Source organism: Rhinopithecus roxellana, chromosome 3 (genome assembly GCF_007565055.1).
Source record: "Rhinopithecus roxellana isolate Shanxi Qingling chromosome 3, ASM756505v1, whole genome shotgun sequence".
Taxonomy (NCBI): domain Eukaryota; kingdom Metazoa; phylum Chordata; class Mammalia; order Primates; family Cercopithecidae; genus Rhinopithecus; species Rhinopithecus roxellana.
Genome location: NC_044551.1, coordinates 159,762,381 through 159,787,101, shown reverse-complemented (window position 1 = coordinate 159,787,101; position 24,721 = coordinate 159,762,381). Strand labels below are relative to the sequence as shown.

General features: G+C 41.1%; 1 protein-coding gene across 5 annotated transcripts in view; it reads right to left on the bottom strand.

Moving 5' to 3' along the window:
• The window catches only part of ARHGAP26 (Rho GTPase activating protein 26), a 459,132-nt gene that overhangs the window by 178,669 nt on the left and 255,742 nt on the right, over window positions 1-24,721 (bottom strand). For all 5 annotated transcript variants that reach the window (XM_010388274.2, XM_010388276.2, XM_010388277.2 and 2 more), the window contains 2 exons: window positions 12,556-12,621; window positions 7,958-8,032 (listed from right to left, as the gene is read on the bottom strand). In XM_010388274.2, the coding sequence (XP_010386576.1) occupies window positions 7,958-8,032; window positions 12,556-12,621 (141 nt within the window). The remainder of the gene's footprint in view (window positions 1-7,957; window positions 8,033-12,555; window positions 12,622-24,721) is intronic.

Sequence of the window (24,721 nt, the reverse complement as noted above, 5' to 3'; positions counted from 1 at the left end):
AATATGGATGCTAGAAACTAAGACAACAAAATAAAACAAGAAACAGACCAAAATAATAAAGATTATAGCTGAAAAGTAGAAATAAAAGGAGTTAAATAAGATAATAAAGACACTGGAAAATCCAATTACAGAAAGTTAAAATATGCATTGTAAACAGCAAAATAATAATCACAGTTGACCCAATAATTTTAAATGAGTAACACTGAGATGGGGGACAAGTTTGAGAATTTTTGCTAGAATGCAAAGAATCAGGGGAAAAATTAAACATTAAAAAGGTGAAAAATGTCAGTGTGTTTAAAATATTGAGAATTATAGAAAAACAAACAGTAAAGGGATTTGTTTGCCTTTAGAAAAGTATGTATACAAACTCCTTCAATGGCCCCCAATATGTATAAAAGAATGATTACATGGTGATATATAAAAGTAGTGGAAAGGGGAAAATGACTCATTATATGGATACCAGTCAACTGGACAAGTATTAGAGGAGAAAGGAGAGTTTCCATTTTGCATGACAGATTTTAAGGGAAATTAAGGTTTTTGTCATTCTAGATTGGGTAAGGGTTTTTGTTTGTTTGTTTGTTTGTTTGTTTTTGAGACAGACAGAGTCTCATTCTGTTACCCAGGCTGGAGAGCCACGGCACGACTCAGCTCACTGCAACCTCTGCCTCCCAGGTTCAAGCGATTCTCCTGCCTCAGCCTCCTGAGTAGCTGGGACAACAGATGTGCACCACCATGCCCGGCTAATTTTTGTATTTTTAGTAGAGATGGGGTTTCACCATGTTGGCCAGGCTGGTCTCAAACTCCTGACCTTATGATGCACCCTCCTCGGCCTCCCAAAGTGCTGGGATTACAGGTGTGAGCCACCATGCCTGGCCTGAGGAAGGTCTTTTACGGCATAATTTGTTTAGAAAAAAGGTAACAGACTGGATATCATAAAAATTTAAAATAGGCCAGGCTTGGTGTCTCGCACCTGCAATCCCAGCACTTTGGGAGGCCAAGGTGGGCAGATCCCTTGAGCTCAAGAGTTTGAGACCAGCCTGGGCAACATGATGAAACCCCATCTCTACTAAAAATACAAAAATTAGCTGGGCATGGTGGCGCACACCTGTAGTCCCAACTACTCACGTAGCTGAGGCACAAGAATCACTTGAACCTAGGAGGTGGAGGTTGCAGTCAGCCAATATAACACCACTGCATTCCCACCTGGGTGAAAGAGTGAGACCCCATCTCAATAAAATATTCATAAGACAACAAAAATAAATGCACCATGAAGTTTAAGACAAATAATAATCTGAAAAAACACATTGAAAATATAGCCTATAGATCTAAAAAGGTCTTGTAATCAAAAGAAGAACACACTGCCAGGTGCAGTGGCTCATGCCTTATAATCCCAGCACTTTGGGAGGCCAAGGCAGGTGGATCACTTGAGGTCAGGAGTTCGAGACTAGCCTGGCCAACATGGTGAAACCCTGACTCAACTAAAAAGATACAAAAGTTAACCTGGCGTGGTGGCATGCACCTATAATCCCAGCTACTCAGGAGGCTGAAGCATGAGAATCACTTGAACCTGGGAGGCAGGGGTTGCTGTGAGCCAACACTGAGCCACTGCACTCCAGCCTGGGCGACAGGGCAGGAAAAATAATAATATTAAAAATAAAACAAAACAATTTTTTTAAAGAAAAAGAACATATCAATAGAAAAACAGGCTAAGAATACAAACAGGCAATTCAACAAAAGTAGTATAAATCAGCAATAAACATGTAAACAGTACAACCTCACCCAAAATTACAGAAATGCAAAATTAAATTTAAAAAGGTACTTTTAAAAAGGTTTATAATTTATATGCAAAACAGCAATACACAGCATGGCAAAGATGTGGGGTATAGGATATTCTCCTCAGACTTCGCTAACTACAAACTTGGGAATATCAACTAAGAGCCTTGAAAACATGTACATACCTTTACCCAGCAATTCAACACCTTAAAATAAGTCCTGAGGAAATAATTAAAGATGCGTATAAAAATTATAACAGCTAACATTTTATATTTAACATGTGAAGGCTCTGGACTCAGCAACCCACAGGCCTCTTTTCATCCCATCCTCACATTACTATGGAGGCAGGAGCCGTTATTACAGATGTGGAAATAGATGACTAGACCAGTGTGAATCATTTGTCTAAGTCAAAGAAATAAGCAGTGGAACTGCAACTTGTCTAATCTCAAAATGCATGCTCTTAACCTCTGCTGCCTCAATGGGGATGTTTACCCTCTGTCCTGCCTCCATGGGGATGTTTACCTGAGTGCTTTCTAGAATGATGAAGAATTGCAATTAGCCCATGTATCCCAGAACAGGGGACTGATTAAAAAGTTATAGAGCATCTATGCAATATGTGCCTAAGAAAATCATACTCTAGAAGAACTTGAATGACATGTGACAACAGACACTCTATAGTGTTACATGAATAAAACCTGTAATATCTGCACAGTGAGTTTAATTTTGTAAACATACTGCTATATTTATTATGGTATATTATACCATACTAAATTTAAAAGGTGATAATACAACATTTTGATGTCATATGACAAAACAGTTAATAAAGGTTAACTCTAGTCTATAGAACTGTTATTTGCTTCTACTTTTTGTATTCCTCCAAACTTTCACAATGACCACTCATAACTTTTCATTAGGAAAAAATTTATTTAAAATATGTACTGAGAGACAGGAAGAGAGACAGACATACACTGAACAAGTATATAGCTGATTAATAAATAGTATAGCCAAAAAAATGGGCTAAAATTTGGAAAGATTTATCTTTACTTAATATTCAGGGGGGAAATCCCCCAGACACACAGAAGGTATTCTATTTCTAGGAATCTGCAAGTCTTTAAGAGTCCTTTTCACTCTCCAAAGACTAATGACTTCTGTTGCTAGGAGGAAGCGATCAAGTGTAGCTCTTGGTAGGACACTAGAACAAAGCCACACTGCACTTGCTATGAGGAATTTTAGCAAGCTTTCTTAAGGAATCCTGATCAGTACAAAGAAGACATTCTCAAAGTGCTGGCTCTTACAGCCCTCTTCCAACCCAAAGTCCTCCAATGTATTAAGAGTGCAAAAAATAAACTCCAAGTAATCCAAAAAAGTATCTGGTTTCACTTAATTCTCAGCCTTTTTTTTTTTTTTTTTTTTTTTTTTTTTTTGAAATGGAGTCTTGCTCTGTCATCCAGGCCAGCAGTTCAGTGGTGCAATCTTGGCTCACTGCAACCTCTGCCTCCTGGGTTCAAGGGATTCTCCTGCCTCAGCCTCCTGAGTAGCGGGGCTACAGGTGCACACCACCACACCTGGCTAATTTTTTTATTTTTTATTTTTTGGGATGGGGTTTCATTCTTCTTGCCCAGGCTGGAGCGCAATGGAGCAGTCCTGGCTCACTGCAACCTCTGCCTCCCGGATTCAAGATGTTCTCCTGCCTCAGCCTCTCGAGTAGCTGGGATTACAGGCATGTGCCACCACACCTGACCAATTTTTTTGTGTGTATTTTTGGTAGAGAAAGGGTTTCACCATGTTGGTGAGGCTGGTCTAGAACTCCTGACTTCAGGTGATCCGATCGCCTTGACCTCCCAAAGTGCTGGGATTACAGGTGTGAGCTACCACGCCCAGCCTAATTTTTGTATTTTTAGTAGAGATGGGGTTTCACCATGTTAGCCAGGCTGCTCTCAACCTCCTGACCTCAGGTCATCCACCTGCCTCAGCTCCCAAAGTACTGGGATTATAGGCGTGAGCCACCATGCCTGACCAGCCATATTTTCAATAACCAAAACATACTACTCCACTTTTGAGAGCCCTGGACAGATAAACCCAATCTTACACAGTACCTGGCACATAATAAGCATCCAATTAATTTATAATAGAGAAATAGTTAATGAAAGGTTCACTCGCCCCAGCCATCTCAGGGGAAGGTTTTGGAGCACGGGTGCCATGTTTATTTTATACTCTTGGCTAGCCCAGATACTGCCAGTACCAAGAATGGATGAAGTTGAGGGCATGTTCACAAAAGAGAAGATGAAGCTCCTCCTTCAGGTCTGGAGCCCTGGTGATTCTGTAACTGAGAGATTCAAACTTACTTTTTTTTTTTTTTTTAAATTCAAACTCACGTAACTGCTAGGGAGAATCATGTATACCATTCTCAACTTTCAATTGGAGGTTGTACTGTGGTCATCTCGCAGCTCTGGTTGGATCTCAGATTAGATTCCAGTCTATCTGTAATGTCCTCCTGGCAGAAGCAGCTGCCCTCGTGACTTTCAGCTGCTAGTTATTACTTTTTCATGACATTTCTCAAATGTTCATGATTATTTTCTCTATCCCCAGGAAAACCAAGGAAGAGAACAAGACAAATATCTTGTGTGAAGGCCACTAAGAAAAGTGATAAAAACAAGATCCTTTCATAACCACTCTTTTGCTTAACACAACTGAGCTAAAGCGGTTCTTTTTTAGATTAGCAAAGCAGTCTAAAATGTCATATTTCTTTTCATTAGTGTCATCTTACATAATAATCTGTCATCTTTGAAATCTCTCTGCCCCTTCTGTTCCCCCATATCAAGTTGGTTAAAAGTCCTGTTGATTCTCTCTCTATACTCATTTTGAGTCTGTCCTTTTTTCCTGACTTCAGAGCACCTGGTTCAGTCTTTGATAGGGTTTGCCTTACCTAATCTATTACAACCATCTTCCGCCTCCATGTCTTTCCATAATCAAATACATGCTCCACATTGTAGCCAAGATTATGCTTCTAATGCTAGAATCTGATATTGTTACATCTGTATTAGATAGACTTTTTTTAAAAAGCTACCCACAGCCATTATTTCAGGAAAGCACTCCTCCATCATCCTTTCAATAATCCTGCTCAGTCCACTGGGTTTCAGGGACTAACCCCGTCCCCACCCCAACCCTCCACCCCATCCCCCACATCCCCCAACACAGGCAGAGGATCCAGGCCATCTGCTGTGGGCCATGTGACTGGTCTGAGATTGAGAAACGAATCATGGGAATGGCCCCATATTGGCCAAGCAAAGTCCTCACTGGAGCCTTCTGCCAACACGGCCAAGAAAGGCACTCTCTTCTCAGTGACCACAGGCTCCAAGGACTGCAGAGGCTGAACCTGTCTGGTACACTCCCTCGGAGAACAAAGCCACACCAAGCCCAAAAGAGGTCAGAGAACATGAGAAGCCAGAAGAAGGAAGGGGCAAAGGATCCAGCAAAAGTAAAGACATCATTAGCATCCCTGACTCTGCCATGTTTCTGTCTTGGATTTCCCAGTTACGTGAGCAAATAAATGCTTTTTTTTTCCTTGTAAACTATTCTGAATTGTCTTGTTGACACTTTTGTGTGCAAAAGCATCATAATGGATATAATCCTACTATTTAGAACTTTTAATAGTTTCTTACTTCCTATAGAAAAAACCCCAAAAACCTTGGCTCAATATTCAAGTTCCTCAACAAAAGAGACCACCTTAGCTATTCAACTGTAAAACTCTCCTGTCCCAGCCTCAAGTAAGTCTTTCAGAATTTTTTTTTTTTTTTTTTTTTTTTGAGATGGAGCCTCACTCTGTCACCCACGCTGGAGTGCAGTGGCGTGATCTTGGTTCACTGCCAGCTCTGCCTCCCGGGTTCACGCCATTCTCCTGCCTCAGCCTCCACAGCAGCAGGGACTACAGGTGCCTGCCACCACTCCCAGCGAATTTTTTGTATTTTTAGTAGAGATGGGGTTTCACCATGTTAGTCAGGATGGTCTCGATCTCCTGACCTCGTGATCTGCCCACCTTGGCCTCCCAAAGTGCTGGGATTACAGGCGTGAGCCACCGTGCCTGGCCTGTCTTTCAGAAATATTAAAATAATAATCATAGAATCAATACCCTTTGCTGTAGCCACCATAGACCCTTTGTTCAGAATACTTCCTGAATTGGAATTATTATTCTACTCTCTCCTTCACCACACTACTCAATCTTCTAGACCCGGCACATATTAAGCACGAATACCATACTTTACATTACAGCTTTCATATACACACATATTTCACCCTACCAGGACTCCTTACAGAAAAGGAACGCTCTTTCTAAAGTTTAATCTCTAGCATCTGACATCTGTTCTAAACAGCAGACACCCCACAAATGTTTGCAGCTCTGGTCAGAAATGAAAAACTAAGGACTGACAGCTATTAGACTCTCAATTCTTCTTTATATTAGTATTTCTCAAAAATTAAGCCTATCACCATACAACCCAGCAACTGCACACTCAGACATTTATCCCAGAGGAACAACTATACGTTCACACAGGAACTATATATGAAAATTTACAGAAGCTTTATCATAATTGCCCCAAACTGGAAACAACTCAGATGCCCTTCAATAAATGAATGGTTCAACAAAGTGCAGTGTATCCATACAATGGAATATTACTCAGCAATAAAAAAGAACTATTAATACATGGAACAGCAAAAATAAACCTTGAGAAAATTACACGGATTGAAAAACAATGCCAATCCCAAAATGTTCTGTATTGTATAATTCCATTTAAATAACAATCTTGAAATGACAAAATTATAGAAATAGGGACTAGATGACTGATTGCCAGGGGTCAGACACAGGGTGCAAGGTGGGAAGTGAGGTACGTGCTTGTACAACATCACAAGGAATCCTTTTAGTGATGGAAATGTTCTGCATCTTGACTAAATTAATGCCCATATTTTGGTTGTGATATTAAAATTGTGTTTTGCAAGATGTTACACCTTTAGAGAAGACTGGATAAGTGGTACACAGGAACTCTATATTATTTCTTATAGTCGCATGTAAATCTACAATTATCTCAAAATGAAAAGTTTAATTTTTATAAAAACTAACCATATATCAAATCTTAAACAAAAAAAAACCCAGATACTCGTTGCTAGAGCATCTCACAAAAAATCATAGTTTCAAACAACAGATCTCACACTAATTAGCAATACAATAGGGTTTTGGTTACAAGAAGTGAATGACTCTCTCAAAAAGAGGTGAAGACAGTCATTCTGGCCAACATGAGAGAAGAGATTTCTTTACATAAGAAAGCTATTTTCAGAAAGTGGGATGGCAAAAGAAATTACAAATACTAACACAAGAACTGTCCCTGTCCAAAACACTGAGCTGGGTACCCCAAGTGATAGTCCATCTTTACAAGCTAGGGCTTCCATGAGGAGGAATAACAGCCTCTGTGAAATCTGATCTGTTTGCCATTTAGATCCATGTGACTCATGGAGGCTGGCTGCACTCACATCTAAAAATACAGGAAATCTGCAGCCTAAGCAAATTTGGCTCATGGACTCATGGGCTTTTGATTCAAATGCTGCACATTTGGAGTCAGTGGTTTTATATTTGTATCAGCCAGTGGCAAACGGGGTTCTGCTGCTCAAGTGACAAGTATTCAGTTGAAATCTAGAAGCAAAGAGGATCAGAAGATTTATCTGCTTATATACATTTTAACTGAGAGTTACATGACACCTGCTCAGTATCAGGAACATGAACTCTGAGGTCCTCTGGAGCCCAGAACGATGCCTTTCCTTGGGCATTGGGTGTGACCCACTAAATACCTGCCCCAAAAGAGAATGGAGGGAGTCATGAGCTATTAAAGACAGAGTAGGGTGTGGCGGTCACGTGAGTGACCGAGTACCACTTGGACCAGAAGCGCTGAACCTACAGACAGAGAGGGTGTGGTGTCTGGGGCCTGGCATTTTTTATTTTGTCCAGTCCTACTCAGAACCTTTCCCAGCAGCGCCTGAAGCCATGACAACTGACTGATGAGGCAGCTGACTTCTGGGTGACAGCTCATGGATACCCTGATTCCTTTGCCACAGACTGTATCTACTCACAGACCTGGTGACTTCTCAGAGTGGGCCCCCCACCCAGGGACCGGCCTAGCAGAGCCCCTGCCGCACTCACCCATCAGGACACTCAGCAACTTCTGCACTCTGGAGTTGACCCCCACAATTCGATACAGCCCTTGCTCGTTGATCCCTGAGGAAAGAAACAGTGATGATTTAATTAGAGACACGTCAGAACACAAATCAGGCCAATCCAGCCAAGTCTACTTTTTTTTTTTTTTTTCATTTTCTCAGTCCTCCTAAAAGCTGCTCTAATTAAAGTCCCCTGTCACTCAGCTCAGCTCTTAGCAAAGGAGTAGGATTTGGTACAGCTGTCTAGGATTTCACGGATGTGCTGCACACTTCAGCCCTCATGTTAGTTCAGTCGTCAGAGGCGAAAGAAACTTTCCTTTTCTCTTACCAAAGGCAGCATCTGAAGAGTTCTAAAAGACGCAAAATGTACACTTTTAAATATGTCATATTTAACCAGTTTTTAAAATTAAAACGCCAAAAATGACATGATTAAAAATCCATAAAACAGAAAAAGACACTTTATAACCTATTTTTACATATAAAATAAAAATATTGAAGTGTAAGACCATTTTTAATTTTAAGGAATGTTAGCCAAGACTGAGAAATTAGAAGATCCAGTTATTTATAATATAAATCTTCTTTATCAAAAAAAGACCACCTTTATTTCATTCAACTGTACAATTAGACTAGTAAGGGTTTACTTTTAAATTCAACATCTAAACAAAGAATCAAAAACTAATCCACTGCAGTGTTTCTGTTCATTTAAATACATGGATTAGATCACCACTGTACTACTTACAAAAGAAGGCAATTTAGACCAAGTGACTTGAAACAATTTTTCTTCTGTTAGTCCCAGGCCCATCATATCTGACCCCTCTCAAGTAACAGAGCTCCAGCTTCCTATTTTATTCCTCTGATGTCCATTCTTCAACCAGTAGCCAAAGTGAACTGTCTAAAGTGCAAATTAGTTCATATCACCTCTTCTCTTAAAACCCTCCAGTAGCTTCCCATTGCATTTAGACCATAACCAAAACTACTTGGGATGGCCTATAAGGCCTATACTACTGAGCACTGACTACCTCTGATTGCGTCAATGACCACATGCATTCTGCTCCACACAGTGGCCTTCCTGTCACCTCAACGTGCCGAGCTCATGGCCCCACCTCATAGCCTTTGCTACAGCTGTTTCCTCTACCAGGACTGCTCTTCTCCCACAGCTTTTCATCATTCAGATCTCAGCTTCAATGCAACCGCTTCAATATAACGCAACCCACAATCAATACCACTGGTCATTCCCTTACCCTGATTTCTTTCTTTATAGCAGTTAACAATATCTGAAATTATCTTTTTTATTTGATTCTTTACTTGTTTTTTTCTGTTACATTCTCAATAGAATGCAAACAGTAATTGTGTCCTGTTCACCATTATATCCTCAGCCCCTGGATCAGTCTATGGTACACGATAATAAACAAAACATGAGTTTATACTCCATCAAGACCAGTATAAAATACTTAGGGGCCAAAACACAATCTTTCAGAAGAAATTCAGGAAAGGACCAATTCTGCAGTACTTTCAACAATACTTATCTATGTAGACATGGAATTAACGAATAAAAAAGAAGTGGTCTGGAATGACAGGATTTTACAGCTAAAGAGGACCTGTAAACTCATGTACATCATTCTGGATGATTCATGGACTAGAAGGCCCTGGTCAAAACCTAAGTGATGGGTCCCAAATTACTCAGTGGCAGAAACTTGATTCAGTAACATGTCAGCTTGGGAGCTTGAAGAGTCTTGTTAAGTGTCTCTACTTCTATCCTTGTGCTTTCCTGGAACTTTACACAATCCCACCTCCCACTGGACAACTGTCAAATCCCAGAGAGTATGGGAAGTCTGTTCATCTCTGGTCACCATAAATACGTATGCACATACACACACTGCAATAGGGAGATACCCACTTTTTTCAACTATTTATGCTAAAATGGCACCTAACTCATACTGTCCTTGTATCTTCTTTGTGCTCAATGAAGACTTTCTTAGAAGTTAAAATACATCATTTCCATTTTCATTTTAGAGGGGGAAGAGGAACTTGTACACCTCTTCTCCTACTTATTGTATTTATTTTGTAGTTTTACATCAGAAAAATTTGTCCTCCTGAGCTACCAGTTTGCATTTACTGCAGACTCTGTGAACAGTTTTAAATGATTAGGTTTCTTTCTTGATTCTGGCTGCTAAAACCTGAGAGATGAACAGGTGGCCCATTTCAAGCAAGTATATGAACTTTACTGGGGAAAGAGACTTTTTTTTAGATTCGCTTTTGGCTCCATTTTTGCGCCTCTACCTTTAAACTCTGTACATTTTATTCTCGGTCTTTTCTTTTAAAATTAAAAAAACAAATTAAAACCCCTGTTGAAAATTAGGCTGTGCACAGTGGCTCATGCCTGTAATGTCAGCACTTTGAGAGGCCAAGGCAGGCAGATCACTTGAGGTCAGGAGTTCAAGACCAGCCTGGCCAACATGGTAAAACCATCTCTACTAAAAGTACAAAAATTAGCTGGGCCTGGTGGCGGGCACCTGTAATCCCAGTTACTCAGGAGGCTGAGGTAGGAGAATGGCTTGAATCTGGGAGGCCAAGGTTGCAGTGAGTGGAGACTGAGCCACCGCACTCTAGCCTAAGCAACAGAGCAAGACTTTGTCTCAAAAGAAAAAAGAAAAATTACCTTAGTAATGAACACTTCAAAAAAATTTAGAAACTACAGGTAAGGTAAATAGATGAGTCAAAGTGAGACAGTAAAAATCAGCAGAGAGCCACTGAGAAAACAATGAAACCCGTACAATACGACCACTCCTCTCCCCACTGCTCCCAGAACAGGCTCATACTGAGCAGCTGCTTTGTAACTTGCACTTTTCACGTATTATAAATAATTTTTTAAATGCTGTATGTCTGTAATCCCAGCACTTTGGGAGACCAAGGTGGGCAGATCACAAGGTCAAGAGATCAAGACCATCCAGGCCAACATGGTGAAACCCCGTCTCTACTATAAATATAAAAACTTAGCTGGGCGTGGTGGCATGTGCCTGTAATCCCAGCTACTCAGGAGGCTGAGGCAGAAGAATCCCTTGAACCAGGGAGTCGGAGGTTGCAGTGAGCCGAGATGGCGTCACTGCACTCCAGCCTGGGAACAGAATGAGACTCTGTCTTAAAAAAAAAAAAAAAAAAAAAAAGCCATATGTCAAAAAATGTATTTCCATTGCATTGTTAGTGATTCATAGTTTTTCTACTACACAGACATACCATTGTTGATTTAACCTATTTTTTAGACATTTGGCCAGTTTACAATTTTGTACCTTAACATCGCCACTGTGTAAACATCCTTATTGCTCAATCTGGCCCATATCCTTATTTCCCCAAGACCAATTCCCAGAAATGCCACCTACTTCTACTTTATATTCTCTGGATATATCTTACCTTTACAAGCTGCTGTAAGTCTTTGTTTAAGGGAGGTATAGGAGAAATAACTGCACATTTTAAAAAATGTTTCCATTCATTACAACTGTTTTAGAAAAAATATCTTTTGACAGTATACATAAGGGTAGCTTTTTAAAATCTCTCTCTTCCCTTTACTTAATGCCTCACAGTCCTTATGAAAAGAAAGTGTGTATTTCTCAACTGGTAAGAGTTATGAATCCTGCTTTAAAAGAGAGAATTTCTTTCCACTACTTAAAAAGGGCTGGTAGGCTAAGAGGCTGTAGAGTAAATGAGATTCACATCTCTGACAATGGTTCAAATCAAATCCAGTGGAAAGATGGTTAACAGCTTTTCTCAGTGGTACAACAGACCAGCAAATTCAAAGCTCCAAACTGCTAGGACTGAGGAATCTCCTTTGAGGCAGTCTCTGAAGAAGGGATGGAGACCATCAGGATGAACCAGCTTCCTTAATCTTAATGTCCTACTCCCACAGACCTGGGAAAGATCAGTGTGAACATGGGCCTGACCCCTTCTCTCTACCTGGGTGGTCCCAGGGACTAGCTCCCCAGAACATCTTGGGTTCACAGACCCCAAGATGTTTACCAGAGAACATTCAGGGTGTCTGTGAACTGAGACAGGAAAACAATTACATCTTTATCTTCACTAACCTACAACTGACATTAAATATTTCCTTCCTTTATGGATGTAAGCAACAAATCACAGGAGCATTAGCGGTACCTGCAACTTCGTCAGAAATCACAGGTATTTCCATAACACATTACAATTATTATGGGTATCTTGAAATATCACTGCTCCCAAATTATGTCGGTTATCAGACCCACCACTATCGCTTACAAACTGTTAACAAAGAAACACATATATCATGATACCCTGTGTTTTTTAATATTTTAAAAACTGAATTCCAGTAACTGGTTTCTATAATCCTATGTATTTTAGATATTTAACACATTCTTCTGATCAGCCAAAGAAGTTGGTGACACAAAATCAGTTAGGACCTCCTGCTTGAGACCAACAGAACTTGTGGAAATCCACTGACAATGGCACTTGGGGAGCTAATGAGTCACTTAAAGTCAGGAAACAGCAGGTAGCAGGTCTGACTCCTCACCAGATGCATGACCTTCTATGAGAACAATGCCATCTGTTGAACTACTTTACCTCTGGTTTCCACAGCATGGATGCATTTCCTGATTATGCTGAAGCCAATGCTGTCCAACTGCGCAGCTGAAAGAGCAAGAGAAGGGCAGTTAAGTTGCTGGCCATGGAAATCAACCTCAGGATAGGGCTTAACCAATCCAGGATGAATCAATCGCATGCTGTGGTCGCACATCCTTTTAATGTTTCCCAATAACAGTACAGGAATAACACCATAATAATAATAGCTGGCATTGACAGCTTTCCACATGCTAGGTATGGTTTTAAGTGCTTTGCATGTATTATCTCATATTAGCTCTCACAGTAACCTCAAGTTGTAGTAACCTGTAAAATTATCTTCAGTTTATAGGTGAAGAAACTGCAGCATAGGGTGATAGGTACCTTTGCATTGTTTTGCTATTAACAGAAGCTGTAGAACTAATTACGGTCTCCTTCAAAAAGCACAAATTAAGTGGTCTATAAATGTTGGGTAAGTGCTTAAAATAGATTATTTCACTTGATCCCAGTAAGTCCTCCACATTGACATTATAATCAGCCCATATTACAGATGAAGAAACTGAGGCTTGGTAAAACTAAATATCTTGACTAAAGATGCAGAGCCAATACATGGAGAGCTGCTCTAGAGCTCATACCATCAAACTGCCTTAAATGTGGCCCTGAGTTTAGTATAATTCTGCTCAGGTGACTAGAAGAAAGGAAAAATAGAACAAAGGAAAAAAGAAGAAAAATGACCCAGAGGAAAATTAAAACAGCCAAGAACAATGACACTACCTCAGGAAGCAGCGCGAAGGCAGTGGGGCCATCCTCCAGGGGGAAATGAGCAAGTGGCAACAGGGTTCTCACTCCGAAAATAAATGATCAACAGCAGCAACTTCTTCCACAGAAGAGAACCAGACAAGGCTGGAAACTTCTAACATGACAACAAGGCTGGAAATTCCCTAAAATTCACTCCCACGTTTCGGTTACCCGGTGATAATCTTTAAGAATGGGTTCGGCCGGGTGTGGTGGCTCAAGCCTGTAATCCCAGCACTTTGGGAGGCCGAGACGGGCGGATCACGAGGTCAGGAGATCAAGGCCATCCTGGCTAACACGGTGAAACCCCGTCTCTACTAAAAATCCAAAAAACTAGCCGGGCGAGGTGGCGGGCACCTGTAGTCCCAGCTACTCGGGAGGCTGAGGCAGGAGAATAGCGGGAACCCGGGAGGCGGAGCTTGCAGTGAGCTGAGATCCAGCCACTGCACCCCAGCCTAGGCGACAGAGCGAGACTCCGTCTCAAAAAAAAAAAAAAAAAAAAGAATGGGTTCATCTTTGACCTTGTTAGGACAGTGGGACAAGAGATTCTACCACTTAATGGTCAGAGTGGAAAAGAAAATGGCAGAAAGTAGAAAAGCAAGTATTTTATAGACAATTTGTGGTCATCTCAGGGTAAGTAATAAACTTGTAATATATGAGAAGTGAGCAGAACCTGAACTCATCTTGGATCTAATCCAAATTGAATCTTTCTTTAATTCTTAGCATTATATGGGTAAACTTAGATAAGATGAATATTTTACTTTTTTCTTTTTGTTTTTTTATTTCCATAGGTTATTGGAGAACAGGTGGTATTTGGTTACATGGGCATTTTTTTTTTTTTTAAGACAAGGTCTTACTCTGTCGCCCAAGCTGGAGCGCAGTGGCATGATCTTGGCTCACTGCAACCTTCGCCTCCTGGGTTCAAGTGAGTCTCCTGCCTCAGCCTCTCTAGTAGCTGGCATTACAGGCACCCACCACCACATCCGGCTAAGTTTTGTATTTTTAGTAGAGATGCAGTTTTACCATGTTGGCCAGGCTGGTCTTCAACTCCTGACCTGAGGTGATCCAGTGGCCTCGGCCTCCCACAGTGCTGGGATTACAGGATTGAGCCACCACGCCCGGCCTACATGGGTAAGTTCTTTAGTGGTGACTTGTGAGATTCTGATGCACCTATCACCCGAGCAGTATACACAGCACCCTATTTGTAGTCTTTGTTCCTTACCCCATTCCCACCCTTTCCCCCATGTCCCCAAAGTCCATTATGTCATTCTGATGCCTTTGCGTCCTCATAGCTTAGCTCCCACTTATGAGTGAGAATATACAATGTTTGGTTTTCCATTCCTGAGTTACTTTACTTCGAATAAGAGTCTCCAATCTCATACAGGTAGCAGCGAATGCTATTAATTATTCCTTTTTATGGCTGAGTAGTAATCCATCATATATATATATATCACAGTTTCTTTATCCACTTGTTGACTGATAGGCATTTGGGCTGGTTCCACGTTTCTGCAATTGTCAGTTGTGCTGAAGATTTTAAAACGTTTTTAATCCCTAAGAATTCCCAAAATCAAACTAAAAAAGAATGCTAATTCCTAAAACAACTCTTCCCAAATTGAAATATTAACAGTTCCTATACTTACATGCACAGTTACTGCTTAGTGATGCTTATTACAAACACACTCAGCCTCCAGGATAGTAGTAAAGTACCAGAAAAGAAACAGAAAAACAATGTTTTTCTCCCTGCAGATTACTTGCCATACAAATCATTCTTTTTATTCCCTTAAAATGGTAAGGAGCCTATTAACTCAATCCTTTGTTTTTCCCAGTATAAATAAAGTATTTGCTCTGCACATTGTGGCATCTCAAGATTTCTGATTACAGGCTGAAAGTCAAATCAAAATAATTCAAATAAAACTCAATTAACTCATGCAGCAGGCATTTTTCAAATTTAGTAACAACCTATAATACAGAGGCCAAATACCTGCTGGAATCCAGGGAAGGATTTAAAAAAAAATAACAGCTTTATTGGTATATAATTCATATACCATAAGTTTACCCATTTTAAGTGTACAATTCAGCAATTTCTAGAGTATTTATAAAGCTGTATATTAATCACTATTATCTAACTCCAGAACATTTTTGCCTTCCTCCCTACCCCAAAAACCCATACACATTAGCCATTTCTTCCCTTCTCCCAGCTGTGGGGAGAATTCCTTTTCTACGGATTTGCCTATTCTGAACACGTCACATAAATGGGAATCATACACTATGTGGTCTTTTATGTCTAGGTCCTTCTACTTAACATAATGTTTTCAAGCCTTAGCCATGTTGTAGCATCAGTACTTCATTTCTTTTTACGGTTAAATAATATTCCACGGTCCAGATATATCACGTTTTATTTATCCATTCATCGGCCGATAGATATTTGGGCTATTTCCACTTTTTTGTTGTTGTGAATAATGTTACTATGAACATCTGTGTACAAGTCTTTGTGTGAATTGGTATTTTCACTTCTCTTGAGATACACCTAAGAGTGGCATCGCTGGGTCACAGAATGACTCTATGCTTAACTTTTTGAGGAACTGCCAAACTGTTTTCTAAGCAGCTGCACCAGTTTTCATTCCCACCAGCATTGTATGCGGGTTCCAATTTCTCCTAATCCTTGCCAACATTTGTTATTGTCTTTTTTATTATAGCCATCCTAGTGGGTGTCAAGAGGTATCTCATTGTGGTTTTGATTTTTATTTCCCTAATGACTAACAATGTTGGGAATCTTTTCATGTGCAGGGAGGATTTTCATTCCTTTATACAGTAGTCACAATAGAGCCTACCGGATAGCATTTGTCAGATGGGGAATTACTTTTTGTGCTAAAGGAGTTTTCCAAAATGTTTATAACTACGATTCATTAGTTTGGTGAAGCCTTTTAGTTCTTCTTTGGAGAGGTGCTTAAGATCATCTTTTCATAGGAATGAGAATCGAAGAAGTCTGGGAGAGAAAGAATTGCCATTTTACACAGTGCTATGGGGAGCTGCAGACATGGATTCTGAACTTGGATGTTTTAAGAGTAGGCTTGTGAACATGGTCTTATTCTAGGCATCGACGAACTTCTGCCCCAGACAAAGGCTATTTCTTTACCCTCTGAACATCGATAAAAGTTTTGAAAAATTGAAAACAACCTAGGATCTGACAGTGATGACCCCAGTGGTCAAAATGTACAAGCAGGTAAAGCCATCAGCCCAATTACTGGACATAACTCTCTAGAGGTAAATCAGTCCTTGAACCTTTTTTTGTGGCACTGTAGGAAGTGGATCCTTTTCTAGGTAAATAATATTTAATGGAAAAGAATAAAATGGACCCTTCCAAATACATCCAGAAAAAATCACAAATTTACCCACTATTACGATTACTTCTTTTGGGAAATAGCAAAGCAAACACCCCACATTCAATCTCTGAATAAATGTTCCTCCTTTGGTTTTCCCAATGTCAGAGATTCTCCAATTTGTTTTAAACCAGCAAACTCCTTTTCTTGGAATAAGTCTTACACAGATGTTATACATAAAGGTCTTACATATGATATGTGTAATCCAGTGTTTCTCAGTTTATCTTAGTTGTCTAAGTTCAAATGGATACAATATTTACATATTGCAAAGTCAAACATTAAGAGCTCAAGATAACTCTGTTAGCCTCTAATGTATTAAAATTGCATATTGATGATAATTATTTACAGTCTATAAACAGATAACACTGTATTAAGAAATGGAATCTCTTTCAAACAACAGTTTCCCCAATAAGGAATTCAAGAAATACAGGTTAGTAACGACTGCTTTAAACCTCTAAACTGGAACTAGTGTAAATTATCACACTGCCCACTGCCTGGGGACCCCCATCTCTGTCTCTTCTCTTTCACAAACACACATGTACATGCATGCACACAAACACACACACAAAGCTTGATTTCTACTCTCATCAACTTGAGTTTCCTGCTGACATCATGATTAGATTACTAATAATTAACAACTGTTTTATTATTTATCAAGGACCAAGTACCATAATGTGATAAGGACTATAGTGCACACATAACCAAATCATTAGTCCTGATCTCTGCCCAGCAGGGATAAAATCTAAGTTAATTGAGATCTCCTAGTCTGAAAAGCAAATTCCCACTAAAAGGTTTAGAACACTATCACTACCAAGCCGCGTTTGCTAATGACAGAAAAAGTCTGAGTGGCCCGCCAGATGGAGGCGGCTGTCCTTAATCCCCTCAAGCAGGTGATTCAGCTCTTTCACTGAGCCAAGGCTCAGAAAAGGTCAGGGATTTATTAGCAATTTCTGTATCCTTATAATCTCCAGCAATAATCTCTCATTAAATATCTACTAGGCTTCCATTAGTCCCTTAATTTGACTTGCAATGAGTTGTCGCAGGACCTGTGGCTCCCGGGCCCGACATCTACCATCCTGCAGTTGAGGCTTCGGCTGGTTTACTTCCCTCCCTCAGCCTCAGGTTCAGCTCTGCTCAGTGTACACAAGAGGCCGCCCTAACTGTTGTCTCATCATGAATCCTGGCAGAGCCTGCACCAAATATCCAGGTTGGCCTCCCGGGTTAGAAATGTGCCATCCTCTTAACTTTCATTTCAACCTTTGAAGCCTTGTTGCTTTGTCTCCTTTCAGACAAAGAAGCACGCTAGGGTAGCAAAGCCCATTTTCTCAAAGTTCTCTGGAGAACATGTGAACACAGGAGAGGTGGGTTTATGCTCAGTAACCTTGAAGAATCTTAGGGAAAACCACAGAAGCGGGAAGAGGATGCCTTGGGCTATCATGCCTAGGATATGAACCCCGGGAGGAGGGAGGCAGGTTACATCCAGAGACTAGCTGTCTTACTGCAAAGGGATTAAAAGAACAACTATAAGGTATAATCATACACTATAAGGCATAATCAAATTATTTTCTTGTCTAAAAGGTGGAGGCTTGAATCGCTTGAATCCAAGAGGCAGAGACTGCAGTGAGCCGAGATTGCGCCACTGCACTCCAGCCTGGGCAAGACTCTATCTGAAAAAATAAAAATAAATAAAAGGAGGAGGCTGGTGAGCCAGGGAGACAGACCTGGATTATAGCATAACTGCCACTGCTATACAACCATAAGGTCACCATCAGGCCCTGAAGCTTTTGGGACCTCATCTGAGATACTTTTCCCTGGCTCTTCCCAGGTATTAAAAAAAAAAAAAAAAAAATGAGGTGTGTAGGTGGTGGGAAAATTATAACAAAATCACAAGTATCACCCTGGGTACCACTCCTACTTCTTACCTCCTATATCCAAATTATCACCAAGTCCCTCAATTGTATCTTCTAATGCCCCTCAATTTTGTCCAAGTTTCTCCATCATCACCATCACCACCCCGGTCCCTACCTCAATCATCTGCTGCCAGGATGACTGCATTAACCTCCTGGCTGGTCTTCTTACACTTCTTGTTCCTGTCTGCCCTCTGTATTGCAGCCCCCATGGTCTTGACAAAATCAAAGCATATCACCCCCCTGCAGCACCTCACTGCCCTTGGGAGAATAACCCCAGTCCTTACTTGTTCACAAAGCTCTGTGTGAGTGAGCCCTGCCTGGCCCTCCAGCTTCTTCAGGGGCCACTGCTCCAGCTCTGAGCACCTAGCCACACTGGCTGTCTTTCAAGAACATTCAACTGACCATGCTTTCTTCCCACCACAGACTGTGGATTTCGCATGGGAGCCCTTTGGCTCCCAACTCAAGTGTGCCTTCCTCAAGAAACTCACCCAGACCTTCCCACCTAGGTTAAAGCCTCGATTGTGCACTTGGATACAGGACCATGAGCCTCTCTCAGACTATGATGCACCACTGTAAGTTTACATTGATATGTGGGATTCTGTGAAGAATGTCTACCAAACTAGAATACATATTCATGAGGGCGATGGTCCAGGTATATTTACTTCACTGGCTACTACAGCTCTCTCTTTCACCATCAACTATAGGACTGGATATGAACTGGAAGTGTGTGCATGCGCATGTCATTTTTCATTTTGGATACACGAATAGGTAAATTAGTGAATGAATGGTAGAGAGAGCTGGCCGAGGGGCAGTGTGTCAAAATGACCTTTCAATTTCAACTGATATAAACCCTATGAGAGTAGATGAGTCCTTTTAACCTTTGGTCCTCCGCTTTCTCATTTTTTTGTGTGATGATATAAAGGTTAAATAAAGAAATGAATAGGCTGATCTAACCACTTCCTTCCTTCCTGTATCAATACAGGCATGCCACTGGGCCCAAGAGAAAGGAAGAACAAAAGTGGCACAAGCCAAGCCATGAAACATAGGAGATGAAAGCAAGTTTAGGCTTTCCTGGACACTTTCAGACCTTTTGCATTTTGTCCATCAAGGCATTATCATCATTGAGCTGCATGTGGTGTGAAGCTGGGGCCGAGAGGAGGGCTTCTCCGTATTACACTAACTTGGCCATCTAAATGAGGGTCAAGAGGGGCCTGAGGCCTGAGGGTCAAGAGAGCCCCCGGAAAACACAAGTATTCTCTGCTAGAGCTTCATGCTACCCATGAGATCTGACTCCTCAGGCTCAAGAGTCCCTCTTCTGAAAATCACTGACCTGCTGTTACTCAACTCCAACCTTCAGTATTCAGAAAACCAAGAAATTTGGCAAGAAGTGGCCAAATCACCCAATCTGAATAGAAGAAAACTTTCCATACTATAAGTCAACTGATGGACACATATATATAGTCTATAAAAACAGCACACTAGGACATGTCCCCAAACTACCCCACACCTGCATCCCTGGAATTCTAACCAAACCCTGGGGAGAGAAATCCTCATCCAAAGGAGAGGAGCTAATCTACTGAATTAGCCTCAGCATGAACTAGCAAGAGTTACTGTCCCTAAAGCTGATATTCAACAGGTTTTTCCTAGTCTGAAATTTTTCCCCAGGAAACTGATTCAATTTTCCTTTGATCAAAAAGAAAAACACAAAACCAAACCTTTTTTGTTGGAGAAATGGAAATTTGCTGGAAGCACTGTAGGTTATGCATAAAAACAAGAGGATTGAGGTTGAGCACCCTGGCTCTCTACTGTAATCTCAGCACTTTGGGAGGATAAGGCGAGAAGATCGCCTGAGACCAGGGGTTTGAGACCAGCCTGGGCAACATGGTGAGACCTCATCTCCACAAAAAGGTTAAAAAAAATTTGCTGGGCATGGTGGCATAAACCTGTGGCCCTAGCTACTCAAGAAGCTGAGGCAGGATGATGGCTTGAGCCCACGAGGTTGAGGTTACAATGAGCTATGATCGTGCCACTACACTGCAGCCTGAGCAACAGAGTGCCTTAACAGAGGTTAAGAGCAACCTGCCTCTTAAAAAACAAAAACAAAAAAACTGAGAAGTAAAGGATTTCTAACACGGATGGATGGATGGATACAGGAAATTGTCGAGGTGCTGTGAGCAGACCACTTCAGGGGCATGTTCTTACCACAGAAATTTACTCAATTTTCCAATGTGATTTGTTCTTTAGAGAGTCTGGTTGGTCTCCCTCATTCTGAATTTAATCAATTTCAGCACCCTTAAAAGCCATTGAGAAAACCACCCACATTGAAATGAACGTAAATTCCACCTGAAGAAAAATTTTCCATTTTCACACACACACAGGAAGACCAGAAGGGCTTGCGTGTTTTCCCCTAATCATGTGAAGCCCCAGAGTTGCCAGGGCTCCCTGGGCTATGGCCCCTGGAAAGCTGTCCTCATGGTGACAGCTCTCAGAAGCTTCAGTGGGGCCCAGGAAAGGTGGCCAACTGATTCTTAATTATCCAGGTGTGCATTCTCTATTGTGGGGGTTACCCACATCCAATTTTTAATCCCAGATCAGCACTCCAAGGAACCCCATGCACCATCCCACTCCACTGCCTCCTGTGCCCTACACCAGACTATTCTCTGGTCCCTGGCTGGTATGTTCAGGGAGCATGAACTAACTTTAATATTAACTAAAGTCACACAGACAGAAGTGTATGTAGTGGAAACTGAATGAGCTATAAAGCCAGACAGACCTGGATGAGAACCCTGCCTCAGCCACCTCTGGCTGAATATGACCTTAGCTTCACCTTTTTGAGGCTCACCTTCCTCACTTGTATAATGGGGGTAACCCAACAGGATGCTATGAGGGTCAAACGAAATGTATAGCAACTGGGATTTACTTGGTATTCAATAAATGATCATTACCAATATTACCTAGTATTACCAAATATTAGGATGTTACTATATCCTCATATTTGAATAAAAAACCTTCCAGTTGATGAAATACTTCCCATATTCAAGTTCATGTTATCTTTATGATACTCCCATGGGGTAAGTGTTGCTACTCTTCTTACTCATAACTACTATGTTTTCACACTAATGAGTGTAATGAGGGATAATACATTACAGTTTATAAAATAAATTAATAAACTATAGTTTATTTGATTTTCCCAATATCTCTGCTAAGTTTTTATGATGAGGAAAGCCAGACTCATGTTAAGTGGTAACAACAGCAATGATAACCGTGGCTAACACTTTCTGAGCACAGACTACATTGCTCTGAGCTACAGGTGCATCATTTTCTTATCATCATCATCATCATCATCATCCCTATTTTGTAGAAAGGAAACCTATGCTTAGGCAGGTTAAGGAATTTCTGTAAGATTATAGCATTAGCGAGTAGTGGAACCAAGATTTTATTTAACTCAGTCTGACTCTTGGGCTCATCCTCTTCTACTCTTTGCTTTCTGCTGGAGATAGTCAGAAAGGAACTGCGAGCTGGGGATCAAGTTTTGTGGTTCCTGCCATTTCTATTCCAGTAGCAGCTCTCCACTCCAGTGAACAAGAGTGCACTTGTAGAAATGCAGATTTTGGGCCCTCTCCCAGCAATTATCCATCAGTACATGCAAGAAACCCACTTGGAAAAACACTGTAGTATATACTAAGCAATTAAAATGATTACCACCAAAAACAAACAAAAATGACTTAATTTAGTCAATTCCCAGTATCTATACCACATTCCCTGTTGGAAAACAACTATTTGCCAGTGCTATGCATCTTGATATGGAATGCTGGATTGTGCCACTTTGGTATATGGGATGATTCCAAGAGGTTCACAAACATTTCTCAGTTATACATTTATTTTAATGAATATTAGAAGTCTACTGATTTATCACACATAGCATAATATATTTCTTTTTTAAATAAACTGAGGTAAAAAAAGGAATGAATTGGTTTAAAACCAGTAAGAAAATTAATAATAAAAGTAGTATGTGTATATATATATATTTAAAAAGTCAGCCAGGTGTGGTGGCTCACACCCAGAATCCCAGCACTTTGGGAGGCTGAGGCAGGTGGTGGATCACTTGAGGTCAGGAATTCGAGACCAGCCTGGCCAACATGGTGAAACCCTGTCTCTAATTAAAAAAAAAAAAAAAAAAAAAAAATTAGCTGGGCGTAGTGCAGGTGCCTGTAATCCCAACTACTCGGGAGGCTGAGGCAGGAGAATCGCTTGAACCAGGAAGGTAAAGGTTGCAGTGAGCCGAGATTGTACGACTGCATTGTAGCTTGGGTGACAGAGTGAGACTCCATCTCAAAAAAAAAAAAAAAAAAAAAATCATGAAGGTGACAGAAATAATAAATTGGGGAGCTCAAGTCCTAATGTGTCTCAGAACAGGCACTATGTTCAAACCGGCTGGAAGAATGAGATGGCAGAGGACCATATTCTACCTGTAACATATTCTGTTCCAGTAAGGTTATCCTTGATCTTTGCTTTCTCTCACACCCTATATCCAATTCACACACCACATCCAATCCATTAGCCAATCCTGTCACTAATAACTTAAAAACATATCCAGAATCTAACTACTCTTCATATCCATTGCTAATACCTTGATCCAAGCTGCCATCATCCTTTGCTTGGACTGCCTGTAGCAGACTCCCAACTGCTTCAATTTGTCCCCTCCACCCCCGCACAGTTTATTCCCCACCAGCAGCCAGAGTCATCTTTTAAAAACATACGTCAGCTTATGTCATGCACCTGATCACAACTCTCCAGTGACTTCTCTTCACACTAAGAATGCAGTCTTATCTCCTGACCTCACATGGTCTAGCCCCGTCCTACCTGACCACTCACCCCCAGGGCCTTCTCCCATCCGGGCACCACTGTCCTTCCTGATATTCCTAGACACGAGTAGCTCACGTCACCTCAGGGTCTCTGCACATGTTGTTCACTCCATCTACCCACGCTTGACACGCTTCCCTCCCTCCCTTTGTTCAGGTTTCTTCTCAAATGTCACCTCTTTACAGAGACCTTTCCTGCTCCAGGTATCTAAAATCACTCCCCTCTCCCTTATCCTCTATCCACCGGTCCTTATTTTTGCAGAGTACTCATCCCTACCAGAAATTACACCTTTGTCTACTTGCTTACTCTTTGTTGTCAATTTCTTTTCATTGTATATGCTCCATAAGAGCAGAGACAATCTGCCCTGTTCATGCCTAATCTCAATAAATATTTCCTGAAAGAATAAATACAATCCACGTTTTCACCAGCTGAAACACCAGGAGCCGACAGGCCAAAAGTCCCCACGTTCCAGGAGCCTCGAATAGTGACAGGTGGCTGCATATACTGGTACCTTCTAGAGTTCAGGGCCCCTGCAGTTGGAAGCATGAGACAAACAGGTTTGACAGAGATTTCATTCATACCCTGACCTCAAAGCAAGAATACTGCTAGTCAGAATATTCCTCCCTAGCCTACCAGATACAAAGGCATCTTTTTTTTTTTCATTGTTTCTTGAAAACAAACACACAGAAAAATAAGCTGAAAGAGACATACGGTAAAGTAAAATAGGTAGCAGGAACAGAAACAAAAATCTTTGCCTGGATGGGAATAAACCTACAAGCTCTCAGCCATAGTTAAGGAAGGCTCTAAAGACTGTTCCAATTCTTGGCAAAAGACAGGCATCCAAGGTGACAGCACGTGGGTTCTTGAATAGCACAGGCTGAGGACTATACTTCTGCCTGGCATGGAAGGAGTGTTTCTTTGTGGGTTTCTACTCCTGCAATCTCCTAGTCCACCTTAAAATCCCAAATCAGAATAGCCGCGAAAGAGCAAGGCTTAATGCACACTGCAGTAACACCGACCAGCTTAATCAGGACCATTTGTCTCCTACACGGGGATCTGGACATCCTGAGAATGAATGACACAGTGGCCTCAATTCCCTTCTGCCTTGACGCCCGGTGGTTTTGCACTGATTTCTCAACCGAAAGAGATCACCAGCTTTCTGAGGGTGGAAGGGTTTCAAACAGAGAACCAACTGCCTCTGCCCATCAAGGTCACTTTCCTGCC